Source organism: Anoplopoma fimbria, chromosome 21, assembly GCF_027596085.1.
Source record: "Anoplopoma fimbria isolate UVic2021 breed Golden Eagle Sablefish chromosome 21, Afim_UVic_2022, whole genome shotgun sequence".
NCBI classification, from domain to species: Eukaryota; Metazoa; Chordata; class Actinopteri; order Perciformes; family Anoplopomatidae; genus Anoplopoma; species Anoplopoma fimbria.
In genome coordinates, this window is record NC_072469.1 from 6,164,606 (window position 1) to 6,180,910 (window position 16,305).

Below are 16,305 nucleotides of genomic sequence, written 5' to 3' on the forward strand. Positions count from 1 at the left end.
AAAGGTGGGGAATTGCAAACAAAAAAAAACGAATGAAATAAATAAACTAACGCTCAAACACTGACGGGTAAATATTTCAAACCAGCGTGTGTGCGTGTGTCAGCATGGAGGCACTCTCACACACACACACACACACACACACACACACAGAAACACACACACACACACACACACACACACATATTAGCGCAGAGCTGTTGGCACCTGCCTGTTATCTCTTCCCCTCAGACCTGGTTTTCCATTGTGCTCCATGGGAGAGCTACAAATTGAGATCTCAAACATGAAGAGGGGGCAAATGACTCGAGTAGAGAAAATCAAATCCACTAATGTGTTACATGTGCAAATTCACAAGGCCTCGTATTAGAGATTAATGTATCCCCTCTTTTATCCAAATGTACCTTCTTTTTTTTTCAAAAGATATTTTTAATGGAGCCTAAAATTAAATTCAACCAAAGGACTTACACTGAAGAAATAACAATGAACGGGAGATATATGTTGAGTGAATAATCAGACGGGATTTGCATGAATAAAAGTGTAAGGAATCATTTGTAGATCAGAAACGCTATGAATTAGAGATTACTATTTGCCGTTAAGATATATTAAACCATTTAGCAAGGAGCAAAAAAAAAAAAAAAAAAAAGACATAAAAAATGCATGTGATATTTAATAACTAGGGAGGAATACAACTATACGCAGAGCGGCAGGAGCAGCTCCAGCGTAGGTAATCCTAGCCCGGTAAGTAGAGTTTTGGAGCATGTCTTAACAGATCTTCACGGGTAATGACTCAACCCTAAAACCTTTACAGGTCTTGTCAAATGTCTGCTGTGCCAAATTCTTTTTTTTTTCACCCAACCTGCTGGATCTATCATTCTCAAAATACACAGGTGCCTTCAAAACATCACGGTCCTGTGCAGAGGCTGAATATAAAAAAAAAATAAAAAAAGACTACACTGCCCATTTAGGCTTCTGAAACTGGTGTATTACAAAAAAATAGATATACTGTAACTTCAATCTGCCCACATTTCTGCTTAGGCATTTATCTCCTTTCTCTCTAAATCCTGAAATTGCCTCAGAAGAAAAAAAAAAAAAGGGGAGCGGTACTTCCTCCCCCCTTCTTCGCACATTTTCACAGAGTGGTGCACAACTTTCTTTCTTCCCCCCTTCCTTTCTTTTTTTTTTTTTCTTTCCTCCAGTGAAAATTGAAGAGGCTTTATGTCAAATACGGCTAAAGCCAGCCTCTCCATATCAAACAACGCAGCGCGAAAATTACTGTGGCGATGATAAGGCTGCCAGATAGAGAGGGAGAGGAGAGCGAGGGGGGAGAAAAAAAACTGAAAGGAAGTGACTCTACTCAATTATACTGCAAAATTGGTATGACTGAATATTTTTCATTCAGGTGACTGATAGTATCAGTGAAACTGCAATGCAGATAAATAAAGGAGCCTTCTGTCAAGAATAAACACCATTAATCATGAAGCCAGCTACTGCGTGACCGCCTGTCCCCCCGACTTACTCCATAGAGAAAGTATTAAAGGGGGGAGGAGAGAGACGGGGGGAGCGGGGGAGTGAAACCAGTGACTGCACCAGAGAGGAGGTGACCTATGAAGTCACACAGAATGGGTTTTGGACAGTTGGAGAGGAGGATGAAAAAGTGGCCTTCGTCTCTCTCTCCCCTGCTTTTTTTTTCGGTGACAGCGTCCATATCTGGACACAAAATGATCAGATGAGATTATGAAATAATCATCAATTCTTAATGTTATTTATGGCTCCTGTTTCACATTCTGTTTAAGTCTAGACAATATTCAAATGTGAATATTAACAGCAAATCGTCAAGAAGACAATGGTTTCTATTCGTTTTTTTAACGACGAGAAGAAATGCTGCAAATGCATAAAAAAATATTATATAGTTACAAATTCCAGTTTTTGATTAAAAAACTGTAAAATTGTGTGTAGAAGTCGGCCTGAAACCTTAAATGAGGCCTTGACGATGCAAATTCAAATCACACCGTACACACTCATTGATGAAGCTGCACACTTACAGAACATGTCTCCTCCAGCTTCTATAAAAGCTACAGTAGACCCTTTTGTCTTTCCATTGTTTTGCATTATGTGTGTGTGTGTGTGTGTGTGTGTGTGTGTGTGTGTGTGTGTGTGTGTGTGTGTGTGTGTGTGTGTGTGTGTGTGTGTGTGTGTGTGTGTGTGTGTGTGTATTGCAATGCTCGGCCTCGTCCCATCTGGAAGGATGTGTTGAGATAAGACCGTGGTCTTTATGCTAAGCAACACGCCGCTCCTCTATGCCCAGATTGGGCGCTCCGACAACAGTTTATGTAAATAACAAAACAACACGGCGCACATCTTAAAAAAAAAAAAGAAAAAGGAAAAGAATAAAAAAAAGCACCCTCTCTCCACCAAAGGCAGAGGACAGAGAGAAGGGAAAGAGTCGGTTTACGGAAAACTGTGTGAAATTGGTGAGAATCTCGGGTGCCTAGAGAATAAAATCGGTAGGTTGACGAGGTGATTCCCCCGCTTTTTTTTTTTTTTTTTTTTTTTTTTGGTAGGATCTTTACATTAAATGATGCTTCTGGAGCAACAGCTCATGCAGCCGTTAAGTCAATTAACTCCTCTCCTGGTTCATGGTTTCTCTCCCCTGGTGCCTCCAGAATACCTTCTAGTCAGGCCTCGGCCCTGCAGCTGAACAAACACACTCCTGAATGAAATAACCACACACACGCACACACACACACACACACACACACACACACACACACACACACACACCTCACAGCCGCCACCTGCACACTCTCCCTACACCAACAGAACATACAGTTCATGACTTTATTCATGAGTCACACTGAGAAGTTTTATTTCTGAAAAATCAAAAAAAAAAAAAAAAAAAAAAAAAAAAAAAAGTGCATCTTTAAGCTTCAGATTATCGCTTTTTAAACACATTAAATCCTTAATGCAGTTTTGTAATTTCAGAACAGAATCAAATAAATACCCATTAAATAAGATATTTGTGTTTTGGTATACAAAAAGTGAAGACTGGCTTATAAATGTATGTTTTATTTTACCTCTCTAGATGATTTAAATGTAATTCTTGTGGTTTGAAGTTAAACATTTGCTCTCACGTTGAGATGCTTCCAAATACTTTTGTTTTTAGAACCTTTAAATATTGTTGTATTGTATAAGATAAGTTTGTATTTCTTGACAAATTCACAACAAAATTGAAAGTCAAAGTTCAAAGCTTTCTATTTGCTTTACGACTTTACAAACTCCTATATGGACTCTGTCTTCGTGACTAATTCGTTCCTTAAATCCACATTCGATAACCGCGCAGAAGGTTGTGAGTCAATTGCTTATCCCATAAGAATGTTTTGTTGTTTTAGTGGCCCCATTCACAGCACGAGGGCCCGGGGACTCCAGAGTAAACTCCGATGCTGATAATTGACTTGTGGCGAATACCTCTGTTTGTTCTGCGCGGTCGCCGGGTGACCGGGAGCCGTCGCTGAGCCGCATGAGAGGCCTGTTTTGTTTTGCTGTGTACCGTGGTCAGGCAATAAAGCTGCAATGAAAGGAGCGTTCTCTTCTCCCCCCCAAAAAAACTCCCATTAAGCCAGTCCCGCACAATGGAGGTGGCAGAGGGGACCAGAGCTCCCATGGAGAGCCTGCTCTTCACCGATCAATGTGTTTATTTAAGCAGGAAGCATCTTCTCTGGAGCACGAAGGGCTCTTTCTCCTCTTTGGTTGAGACTGGAGGTCAGCTGTTAACACACCAGAGGCATGCAGAGGAAAAAAACACTCAGGAGAGACTTTCTGCTGGTCCTGGATCAGTACAGGACATTAAGGTTCTGCTTAAGTTGGGAGGTTGTGGAAGCTCAGGAGCAGCTTGTTGTTAGTTGGCTTTGCTTTCTTTTTAAACCGGGGTTGTAGAAACTCTCTTCCACGTGAATATACTCCTCAGTGAAGCAGGCATCCACAGGAAGAGACCCCCACCCCCCTCCTGACCCTGAGGCTTTAATATTGAATGGCACATTGGTACCTTCCCCACAAGAATTCATAAACTAAACGATTAGCCTCTGTCTGTAATTGCGCTCTCCCCTGCCTAATAGGGGAGGCGAGGTAAAGCGGGGGGGGTGAAAAAAAACAAAGGACAGTTAATTTGTGATTTCCTCTGCTCATTTGAAGGCAAATTAAGTGTCAAGCAGCTAATACGGAGCATATTTCATTTTATGAGCTTTTAATTTAATTCTACCGCCTCGTACCGCTGGCGCCCCGTTAGCCGCGCTGCTAACGCCCGCTCCTCGCCTGAAAACGGGGGCCATAAATAAACATGTTTCAATTAGGCCCTTCACAGTAATAGGATATGATCCTGTTCATTTGCCACGTACGGATGGTGGATGTGTCATTGTGGCGGAGAGGAAACAAGCTGCTGGGCGTTCGGCGGTGTGTTTTTTCTTTTTCTTTTTCCTGCCGGACACGGACGCCACAGCGGTGACTGGGCTTGCGTGCGTGGCGGGGGGAAGCCGGCTGGATTGATGGAACCGCCGCAGGGCCAACCCAACTGTAATTACAGGCCGTAATGAGAGGCTGCATGGGGAAGTACTGCAATAATAGTCCCTGTGTACTTAGGCATATCTTTGAGAGGGCTAATAACGATTAATTCTGCTCACAGAGGAGAACTTGTCTTAAAACAATTCAATATTTCTCCATAAGCCGCCTCCTGTCCTCCATTTCCCCCGAGGCGACACAGCTATACGTTGACTGCCTCTATTTTGCTCGGCCCGACTACAAGCAACGTTACCGAGCCCAATGCATCACTTTTAAATCCTCACTTTACTTTTTCTGGCTGCAGTTCCACGGTCCTAAAGTTCTGCTGAAACTTGCACAAAGCTGAACCTGGAAGTGTAATTAATGTAATGTAATTTGCCATCAGGTGGTTGGAGCCAGCTGTAATACCGCATCTGATGAGTGCTTCTTCTCACTGGAGGGAATTCAGTGCAGCTTTTTTAATCAAGCAGGCAATATCGTTGCTTCCCGGCGCAAAGACTCCAAAGTAGTTGAGGTGATTTCTGCATGAAACCCACGTAAATTCGTAGACAACACGCGTGACAGCGGGTTTGCAGATTTAAAATAAGGCTGGCCCACTAAACAGGCTGTCGTATAATAATGACAAATAGTTTCCCTCGGCATGGCGGGTCATATTAAACAGCTCTATGCTTAATGGCTTGGATAAATAGGCCATAAGTAGCACGGCGGAGCACGGCCGTGTTCCCGCTGACAGCAAACCAAGCGCACAGATAACGCCTGTCCGGACGGAGTGACTGAAGACACCGGCGCCGCGTAACTTCTCCACCTTAATTCAATTCCACCGGCTCCGTGTTGTCCCTCCACTGCCCCCCTTCCCTCATTTCTTCCCTCCCCCTCCCTAACCTGTGTGCTCCACGTCGTACCAAAGCACTCCTGACGGATAACAAGCCCGGCTGTTTGTTCAAGCCTACGTTGCCGGTGCGTGTTCGCCCCATTATCTCTGCATAAGCTAAATGCTAAATTATATTTGCCATTTTGTTTGCAGTGACACGGGGCATCAATCACCTCCCTTTTTCTTATTTTTTTTCCCTCGCCTCTCTCTCTCTCTCTCTCCCCCTGCTGCAGCCCCCCTGAGCAGGAGATGAGGGGTTGAGAGGTAGGGTGGGCCAGAGGTGGGGAGGAAAAAGAGGAGGGGGGGGGACGGGACATAAAAAATTCATTACGCTTAGTGGCACATCAGCAAGGGAGAGATATGACTCCTGAGGAGGAGAAGGGGGGAGTTGATAATGATGAAGAATATCAAACATAATGCGGCCCAAGTAGCTGCCCCATCCAATTTGTCCTCGTCGCGCCGTGATCGCTTCCTCCGTGTCTTGCTCGGGGAAGGAAACAAGCGGCGCAAGGACGATGAGGCATCTTCCACCGGTCGGACGCGAGGAATACAAATGACGGAGCGAGAGAGAGAGTAAAAGACAGAAAGAGTGAAAGTAATTTGTGCATGAGTGTATGTAAAGTGAGCGAGCCGAGGGAATGCTTTGAAGTTCTCTGCTGACCTGGCCGGCACCGTCAGAGAGAGGAATACGAGACTACCGCAGTACTACATCCCCTGTTTCTAAATACCTACCAGTCTCCGTTACGAGGCATGACACCATGTTTTACTCTTCATTTTTGATACCCCGCGCCTGCGTGTGATTGGATGAGGCGGGCTGGTTAGCGGTATGCTCGCTTGTGTGTCAGGAGCCCATCTGTGTCTGTCAGAGACGGGTGGATGTCAGCGGAGGCTTCCCTTCTCCCTGACAGGGCTTGATCACTGCTCTTATGAGAATCGCTCGCTCCCAGGCTCTCTCTCTCCTCCCCCCCCTCGCCCCGCTCTCATTTTCCGCGTCTCTGACACATGTTCATTTGCGTGTCTCTGACATGCGGATCATGTTGCGCGGGCGTTCAGGGGGCCGTGGCCTTTTGATCCTGAAAAGGCAAAGAGAGAGAGAGAGAGAGAGAGAGAGAGAGAGAGAGAGAGAGAGGCGCCCAGCAGCCACAGGCGGAAGGAAGTTTGGGGAGCTTGATTTGTATCGCCATTAGGGGAGTGGGGAGCTCGCCAGTGATGGGTGTGATGCAGCCGAATCAAACGTGTTCTCAGGTATGATCGGCGGTAGTTTTTTGAGTGTGTGTGTGTGTGTGTGTGTGTGTGTGTGTGTGTGTGTGTGTGTGTGTGTGTGTGTGTGTGTGTGTGAGTAGTTTGAGAGACTTACACATGAAGAGGGGGCACAGGGGAGGGCTCGTAGATGTAACGTCCCTGGGTATGTCTGTCGTCGATTGGCACGGGAGGATGGAAGGTGGGGAAGAACTGTGGAGTAGCTGTGTAGAATAACAGAAAGAGAAAGAGAAAAATAAATATTAGACATTTTCTTTTACACCGGTTCCTCTGAACGCATATCGTCATGTGAATGTATTCCCTCCTCAGCTAATCTAAATAGCAGCTTTAATGAAAGGCAGTGGATGATGGCTATCTTTCGGCGGACCCGCCCAAATGAGACCTCATTAAAAGCTGCACTGCTCAGAAATGTTCGCTGAGGAAGTCTTTGCAAAATGTCTCAACGCTGATAGAACTCAACAATAAACAGCGATAAATATCCGTTAGGAAAGCAGCCAAATGGCATGTTCGTCAGCGTACTAAGCATAATATGGGTTTTGCACAAAGGATAACGTCTAAGTACAACCAATGAAACGTACAAAACGGGGACAAAAACATCCTTTTTTCCGTTTCAGTGTTTAGTCACAACTGCCAAAGAGAATCGAGAGGCTTCTTTTTTGTTCTCCCTCAAGATAAAACATTGAAACATTTGCATAATATGAGCTTCCAAGCCATTCTCTATTTTTACCCCTGAAATTTAGCACCAGACTGAATTCACATCTTTACGCTTTTACTCATCTTCTAACCTTAACTGCACTCCAAACAACCATCTTTAAAAAAAACTCAAGCTGGTATTTTGTGTTGCAACGGTGCAATCCATTGCTGGACAAGTCGCAACGAGCAAAACCATGAATTTTGGCTGAAATGCTGAGGGTCGACTTGTGAAACTGAAATGGGTTAAAACTTGTACAGCGAATGACTAATACGCACACAGGGGTCCGCAAAGCAACAAATCACCTTTTCATTCACATGCTACACAAACTCAACGCCAGAAAAAGTCACTTTATTGCCTGTGAATGACACCATTGCCAAGTTGCGTATCACCACCCCGAGGCAAAGCATGTGTCAACATCTGCATATCTTTACGCAGCGAGTCTCTGAGGCTGCGAGCTATGTGGTTTTGTTTTTCTTCTCCTTGTAAACATTTAGAAGTGTGCGCCAAGAGGGCGGATGGCCAAACGGTGGGGTGCCCGACAGCTCTACGAGCCAAACGCAGCTGCATCGCTGGGCAACGCAGCAGGTGTTGATCCCCCCCACAGAACCTCTCAGGTGTCCTTACCTCATCACTAAGTCATTCATTGGGTTGTGACTGCTGCCAGCTTGAGCCAACACAGCTACAATTAAAGGCGGGGGGGGGGGTCAGTTTGGGGTTGTTTGTAATCCTGCACCAGTCTTAAAGGGGCATTATAAGAGATTCGGAGCATTCCTTAGCCTCCCTACGGCTCTCAACGTGACGACACCTGAGCAGACTGAGCTAACATGCTAGCGGTGTTAACAGTACAAACTACCGCAAAAGTGCTGACAGAGCTAACGGCAGAGTGCACGCACACATGCACTAATAGCGTGCACGGCCGGCCTGGCTCAGATAACAACACACACAGAGGGAGAGGGACTTCATTCTCTGCTTAGGATAGAGGTTACTCCACTCAATCTTTACTTAGCAAATAGTTGTTTGCTGCTATATTGAAATAAAGTCATCGGTCTTTATGGAAGAAGCAGCAGAAGTCACGATACCCTGACTTTTACTCCCTCATGTGGATTTCCAAGTAAGAACCGAGATGCCCGGGTGATGTAACCTGAGAAACATTCTAAGACTTTGGAAACCTCGCTCTACAAGCAAAAGACAACATTATACATCTGTTTTCACAAGCTATATAGTGCTTAACATGATGAGAAAATAGACTCTGACATGTTGGTGGAGTGTCCCTTTAAGTCTAAAACACTGCCCCCACTGAATGGGAATCTTTTGAGCTCTTGCAGGGGTGACAATGAATAGGGAATAACTTGTTGAGGAGGAGATTGAGTGGGTTTTCAGATGAGGAATCAAGTGAAATAATGCTCAAACAACTGTCTAAATTCTCTTTATCCATATATTATTTATACATTACACATTTGGGTTTCCTTAAAATGAGTGGAAAAAAAAACTTAGGCAAACTTTCTGAATGGTTTTTCATTTTGTTTTCACAATAGCAAAGTAAAAAGCCTCCTACAAGCAGCTCTGGCAAATATCTGACCGCTCCGTCTCTCCGTCTGTTTGATAGTTTCCTCCTGATGACTCGGTTTTGGCTCGGCTCACCTCGGCTGAGCTGCTGAGGGAGGGATAAGGGTTTTCTGGGATGGAGAGATGGGCTGGTGGTAGAATCTGCTTTGTTTACTCTGCACAGCTCCGCTCCGAGGCTGTCGGCCCTCGGCTGTCAGAGTCGGAAACAAAACTTCAGGTTCGCCCGGGTCTACGCGCTGTGTTCTGGCTCAACGGGAGTAAAAGCCTCATGTTCTCTAATCTTACTGAACTTTAAACTAACCTCTGTCCTCTTAGGTAATGAGGGATGACTGTAGAGATTACAAACTGTGAAATCATTTTAAAGACGCCACCCCTTCACCCCCGCAACACACACACACACACACACACACACACACACCTACAATCCCACATCCGCCTCTCCTCATTGAATTACCCAGATCCCCCCTCTGTTTATGTCTCTGGAGCTCCTCACTCAGCACAGCCCTGCGCCTGGACTGGACTCCTTTTTTCTTTCTTGCTCCTTCATCACTCTTTCCTCTCTTTCCTCCCCCCCCTCTCGCCGCCACGGCCGCATGGCAAACCGTTCCGCCGAGGTTTATTTAAATCCAACTCTGAAGTTTACTTTACCACGGCCCCTATCTAAATAGAGACCGCCACCTCTTTTACGCCAGCACGGCTCTCCATTAGCGAGGCAAACAGCTCTATGTCACTAGAGGGAATGTATACAGTCGCAAAGAACAGAGGGCGAAGGAGAGAGGAGAGGCGGAGGGGGGGACGACTCTCCATCCTGCAATCCATCTCCAGTATTTCCTGTAGGGACTACTTACTGTTTACTCCGGGACTAAATTGCCCCTGCTCTTCTGGATATTCACGTTTTTTTCCTCGTTTCTCCAATACACAATACAGCTGGAGGGCGTATAGGAAGCCTAAGCACGCGCCACCGTTTTTTACCTTCCCACTGCGGCCTCACACCACAGCAGCGCCAGCATTCCTAAGGAAAACTATAATCACGATGGTTTTGTCACGGTTTGCATTTGGTGAACCACCACTGGCAAAGTGAGAGGGGTCGAAGAAGTCATCTCAGCCAATCAAACACCGAAAGTCACGAACACTGCAAACTTTTTTTTTTTGAAATACAGAACATTTTGTAGAGCTCTCTACCCATTCATCAGCTCTTCAGAACTCTTCTCGAAACATTTTAATGACTCCAGAGCAGCAGTATTCATTTTTAGTGTACTTTCTTTTTTTCTTTTTTTTATTCTTTTAGCAAAGGGAAGGAAGTCATTAAGAGATGATTACAAATGGGTCTTAATGAAAGGGCAATTAGAGGCAAACTTTGACCGGGCTCATTAATTCTAATTCAACACAAACACACCGTGCTCAGGACCAAAAGCCAGCTTCCCCTTCATTAAAGAGAGGATGGTAATTGCCTTGTCCCTTTATTGGACACTTGAATAATTTCAAAAGAAGGGGGGAGGACAAGGGGAGGATAAAGCCTAAAGCACATCATTTGCAATATCGCTCTTGGTTAATCTCCTTTCATAATGGCAGTCTTACCACAAAGGATCTTCACTGGGCTTTTTGGAACGCATGTGATGTGATACTTTAGGAGAATCTGACCTGTCACTCACAATTCAGATTTGGGTTTTGATAACACACAAACAATTTCTCATCTTTCTCTTTTGTTGTCAACTCAGCATTGTGAGTTTTATTGTCTTGACTGCTAAACCTGGGCTCCTCCTCTCCTCTGGCGAAGGTTCACCGACTCCGCTCTAACGGAGTGTCAAACCCGCAGCCGAGGACCGAGCGCTCCTCCGTAAACACTGCGCTTCTCACCAACGCTCCGCCGCGAGAGCACAAAGAGCCAGTGACAGATTGTCATAAGCGACTAAGGCGGAGTGAGGAAAGGGGCTGCTGGGGCCCTGCTCCAGAGGTTTGTGCATTGCTAATGTGGAACATATGAAGCCTGTGCCGGGGCTGTGACTGCCAGATTTCATTATGCCACCTCTCTCCCAGCTCATGATCTCACTGCTCCGGCACGCTCGTCTGCACCGAGGCCCCGCAGTTACACCACAGCTCTGCAAAGACGCTCCAGACGGTGTCTGTTTGCGTGTTGCTCCTTTATGGGAGTGAAAACAAGAACATGTACGTGACTCGTTGCAAACAACAGGACAATGCGGATACGGGCGTATTTTGTTAGTGGTGCTTTTTTTTTCTTCATACTTCTTACTGGAGATGTCACCTCGAGGTATTTGTAGTAGTTGTCTCCAACTATTTTACCTGGAGGCCCTCTTTAAATTTACATCAGCACACTTGTGACAATGAGATATCCAATTAACATATTTAATATTTCACCAAAAAGCAAACACTCATATGCAATGTAACGTAAGTTTGTCGGTTCTGAGCTACTGTAGGAACAAGGCGGTGCAACATTATGGAAACTGTGAAGAGGACCCGCTGCCTATATAGATATAATATATAATATAAACTATTCTTAGCTTCAGGTGATGACACACTAATAAAAACATAGCTATGAAGATTAAATTCCATTTTTGCTAATAAATCACCCCCGAAATGCTACACACTGTCCATAAAAAAAAGAACCACAGGACAAGAAATCAATCAATTTATCGTCATAAAATAAGAGCATAAGGATCACACTTAAACTCTTAAAGTACACTTCAGCCTGAGGGCATCTTTCAGTGAGTATTTTTCATGTGCCTGTACTTTTTCTACAACTACAAACTATATAAGAAGATGGAGAATCCCCATGCAGACTATCACTAGAAGTATTTTGGACGCTGGCTCCCTTGTGAAGCCGATTTCTCCCTCTGATCAATCCCCTCACACCCCGGTCTCTCATCGTGTTTGCATACACTGGGACCTCAAGCTGTTTGGACATGTAAATAACACTTTCGGAGACTGTTTAGCTAAGCTCAATGGGAGTTGCTGTTGACTTTTGGAGCGCTTTGCTTTAATTACGGGGTCCCAGATTGTTTCAGGTCTAATGGCCTAATTACCGCTGTATAAATTAGCCTAATGTTCTTGCCGTGCGGAGCTTTCACTACTGTATGCGAGTACACGCTTGGGCGCTAGAACAGAGAAAGCTTTTATTTTCCAGCAAAGAGCAAATAGTAATAAAGGAAGGAGAAGAAAGCAGGCAGAGAGGTTAAATAGCAGAAGAATGTTAAGTGTTGCCTTGCCAATCTCTCTGCCATTCATCATATAAACAAGGCTGGCAGATCACACTCTGCCTTTCCTCTCGAAATCAATAGATCTTTTTTTTTTTTCTCTCTTCCGCTCTGTGTTTCTTTTTCCGCTTTCTTGCTCAATCGCTCTCTCACACCCTTAAACATGAACCATCTCTCTGTGGATAAAAGTAATTAACATAGTGGGGAAAAGAAAAGCAGAGCAGAAGAAGAGTAAGTGAGTAGAGAGAAGGAAGGGAGGAAAAAAAAGGAGAAACGTCAGCTATGCACGATAAACAGCCCCCCTCCCGTTCACGTATACATTCCATCGCTACTCGCTGTCAGAAGTCATTTGTTTGTCTAGACTGAACAAGTCAAATGAATGCCCATCCGTTCTCATCATGGTTTCTACACGTCTATGCATATTTGCTCTTGGACTTAATGTTCAAGCAGGTTATCTCCACCTGTGTGCCAATATTTACCAAGTTAAGTTCTGGATCATTTGTCATTAAACCACTGCTGCTCAAACGAGTATAGCATCCACTTGACCTGCAACGATTCCATGCCGAACTTTATCCAAGAGTTCAACTTTTTACACATGTGTATCCCCTAGAAAATATGTATCCATTCTCAGGACGTTTATCTTAATTAACATACAGTAAGGAACCTTGATTTTAAGCAATCAGGGTGGAGGAGATCAAGATGTAGGCTGCGCTCCAAGCAGCTTGCTCTTCTACCCCTTTCCCCTTCTCCATAAGTCACACAAAAAAAATCTTAATGGAGCTCCAGCATCTGCAAGACATTTACCAAGCCGAGTCAATCTTAACAAATTGCACGCCAGCACGACGACCCTCGCCCCGCTACGAGAGTGGAGCTAAGCACGCACGCCGCTCTTTTCCAAGGGGGGCCCCCAGCGCCATCCAACCCCAGCTATACACCGTGTTTTTCCTCCCCCCTTTTCCTCCCCCATGTATCCCAGTGGTGGATCGGGGAGTGAAGGTTATTTCACGAGGGCCTCTGCGGAGCTCCAATCTATCTCCTACATTTGGTGAATTTCTCCAGATTGGGATAAGCTGGGGAGCAGAACAAAGCGCTGTGCGTTGGGCCTCCCCCCCCACCACCACCACCACCACCACCCTCGCTCCAGCACCCTTTCTTCCCTACCCCAACCTCCACCCTCCCCCCACCCAGCTCGGGAGAGATTTACACAGCAGTTTAGGTAGCTGAAAACACTGCGCTACACTTCTTCTTCCCCCCGTCCCTCTCTTTATCCCTCACATCTGTCTATCTCCTCCTCTCCAAACAATGATGCCTCTCAGAGAGAAGGGAGTTGATTTAAAACCTCAGGTTAACTCACCAGGACTTTGCTACATTTTATTTTTGCTTCAAACTCCCCGCTGTGTGATTTATTTGACTCAAACATACGGCCGCTTACGGGTTCGATCCTTTTTTGAGATCTTTTTTTCAGGGATTGGGGTCAACTGTTATTTATTTTTTTTAAAGACTCCATTTAAATGACTGTATCATAAATGTATGATAAATAATTCGGGTTTACCGCGACACCTATTTATGAGCCACGGTCGTATCAGTGACAGTGTTCATGATTGCCACAGCTGTATCAGGCTAGCGGGGTGACAGACTGACCCTCCATAGCCCCGTGCCGCCGCTCCTCTCTGGGCCCCTATGAAGGTGATACTAAACCTGCATGTGGCTGTGTGATAGTGACTGTGAGGCTAATACACCTGCATTATAATAACACTCTGGGCTGCTTGGGGGAAACTGGACAGCTTCTCAATTTCTGAAATCATGCCGAGAGGCCACTGACCAAAGCCGGGTATTTTTAATGATATTTTGTAACACAAATAGCCTCAAGTAGTTCTGTATTCATATTGTGTGCTATGAATATCAGCTTGCAGAGACTTTAATCTTGGTTAAGAGTGGTAATCCATCACAGTGAGTGTTTTGTCCCCTTTATTTTAATGTCAGAATTGCGTATTATCACATGGTAATGTGGCGAAAAGAAGGTGCTCCTCAGTGGTGCATTTAAGGGCATCCAAGATTCCACGTTATTTAGGTGTGTCGCAATAGCATGTTGTCTTTTGCATCACGTCGGCTTCGATTTGAGAATCTCAATCTTGGAACATTTATGAGTTCAAAAAACAAAATGGTCGCTCTGTCTCAAGTAGGTTGTAAGTCTCTGAAAGTTGATTTTCACGTGTATTCAAATAAGCGGGAAAACCAGTGGCTGCCTGGAAGTTGGGAAACCAATCTGAGAACATATCGTATCCTTTGGAAAATGGTCACGGATTCAAAACCTCCAGCGCTGTCCTTTACATATGTTTTACATTCAAATGATATTTCCCCCTGTACTGTAAGCCTATGCCTCTGTTTTCCACCAAACCCATACAGACATTAGACGAAGTCTGTGCAGGCCTCTAGAGGTACGTGGCCATTATTTGGCCTAATGGAGGAAACTGCGTGTCACAGAGCAAAGACAAAGCCCGGTGTCACTGCAATCAGACCGTCTGGCTCTGCAGGGCCAGACAGAGGTCGATGCTTCTGGACCAATTAGGTCAGTTGGAACTCTGTGATTCTCTCAGTTTTCCAATCTCGTTGCTCTTTGCATCGCTGTCACCTTAGCCTCTCTTTCACCCTCTCTCTCTCTCTCTCTCACTCTTGCGTCGTCCTCCTAATTCTTTCTGTTAATCCTGCTCGCTGTCTATCTCTTTTTTTCTTCTGCCTCTCTCATTATTCAAAGCGCATCCTCCTGATCTCTCCCCTTTGCCTCTTCACAGCATCCCAAAAACAAGGACAAAGTTGTAATCCATTTACTGCACCCCCCTGTCAACACATTCCACCCCCAAATAATCCTAAAAGACTTACAACCAGGCCTAGGTACTATCAAGGGAAAGGGGAGTGAAAAGAAGAGGCAGAATGCACAGGGGGAAGGCGAGCGAGAGGGAAAAGGGGGAAGAGAGATGAGAACATGCGAGGGTTAGTGGAGGAGAGAGGAGGAAGACGGAGGGGAACTTGTGTCACAGTGATTTGGGTCTTTGTCACGCAGGTGGCGCCCAGGGGTTCCCCTCAGCCTGGGCAGAGAGACAAACTGGGGGCCCATGTAAAAACCTTAAAGAGGATTAACCCTGCCGGAGCGCTTTAATGAGACCTGAAAGTGGCGGGCACCGGAGAGCCCCACTGATTGAGCCGCGCTTCGAAGTGGGCTCCCAACGGTCCGCCGGCCCAGCGGTGCTGCCGCAGCCCCCGTGGCCTACAGCTGCCCCGCTCACACTGAGCCACATCAAAGCGCCGCGTCTGGAAGGGGGGTTTGCGGCTGGGCATGAGGGAGGTGGAGAGAGAGAGAGAGAGAGAGAGAGAGAGCGAGCGAGTGGAGGGGAGAGGTGGGAGGAGGAAGGAGATGAGGGTGCCTGGATGGAGGAATCCCTTATCTCCTCCTGAGAGGATGCTGCTCTGTGGTGCGAGATTGTCTGGAGCTGCCACCTGTCCCAGGCATCTCTAAAGGCAACACCAAAGCCTGTGATGGGCCTGACCTCCTTGAGCTCCCATTCTTTTATGTCTCTCTTCATTTTCTGCTTTGTTACACCCCCCTCCTCCTTCTTCTCCACTCTTCTCTGGCTCTTCTCTCCTTTTTCCTACCCCTCCGTCTCACTTACAACCTCAGACTCCTGCTCTGACTTCTTTTCTCTTTCCCTTCCAGCGATATCTAACATTTCACCAGGCTGCTAGAAAACATTTTAATTACACTGTGTTCATCAGCCTCCTCTCCGTGTTAGAACAATATACACCCGCGACCCCTCCAGAGACGAGAGCAAGATACGGGGTTGTTGGCTGAAGGGATAAGGGCGCTTATCTCTGCCACTAAGTGAGAGGAATGCAAATACACAACAAAAAAAGAAGGAGCGATGAGATTTGGATACACGGGAAGCAAACATGAAGAAAGGCATGAAATAACTCTCCCGTAGCACACAGAGGTGATTATCCTACTGGAGACCATACCGGGTAACTTGAGAAGAAGAAGCCCCCATGAGCTTTTAGCCTTGTTGTTTTTTAAGTATCGTGCTTAATGTTATTGTTGCCAGTGGTGTTTGCTGCAGTTTATTCTCCTTTTGCATGGACAAGATGCAGCAAATCTTCATTTT

General features: G+C 45.6%; 1 protein-coding gene across 1 annotated transcript in view; it reads right to left on the bottom strand.

The window, feature by feature from the left end:
* Window positions 1-16,305, bottom strand: part of gli3 (GLI family zinc finger 3) — a 90,961-nt gene that overhangs the window by 34,750 nt on the left and 39,906 nt on the right. Inside the window, 1 exon segment of the mRNA XM_054623011.1 lies at window positions 6,777-6,882. Coding sequence (XP_054478986.1) covers window positions 6,777-6,882 — 106 coding nt within the window.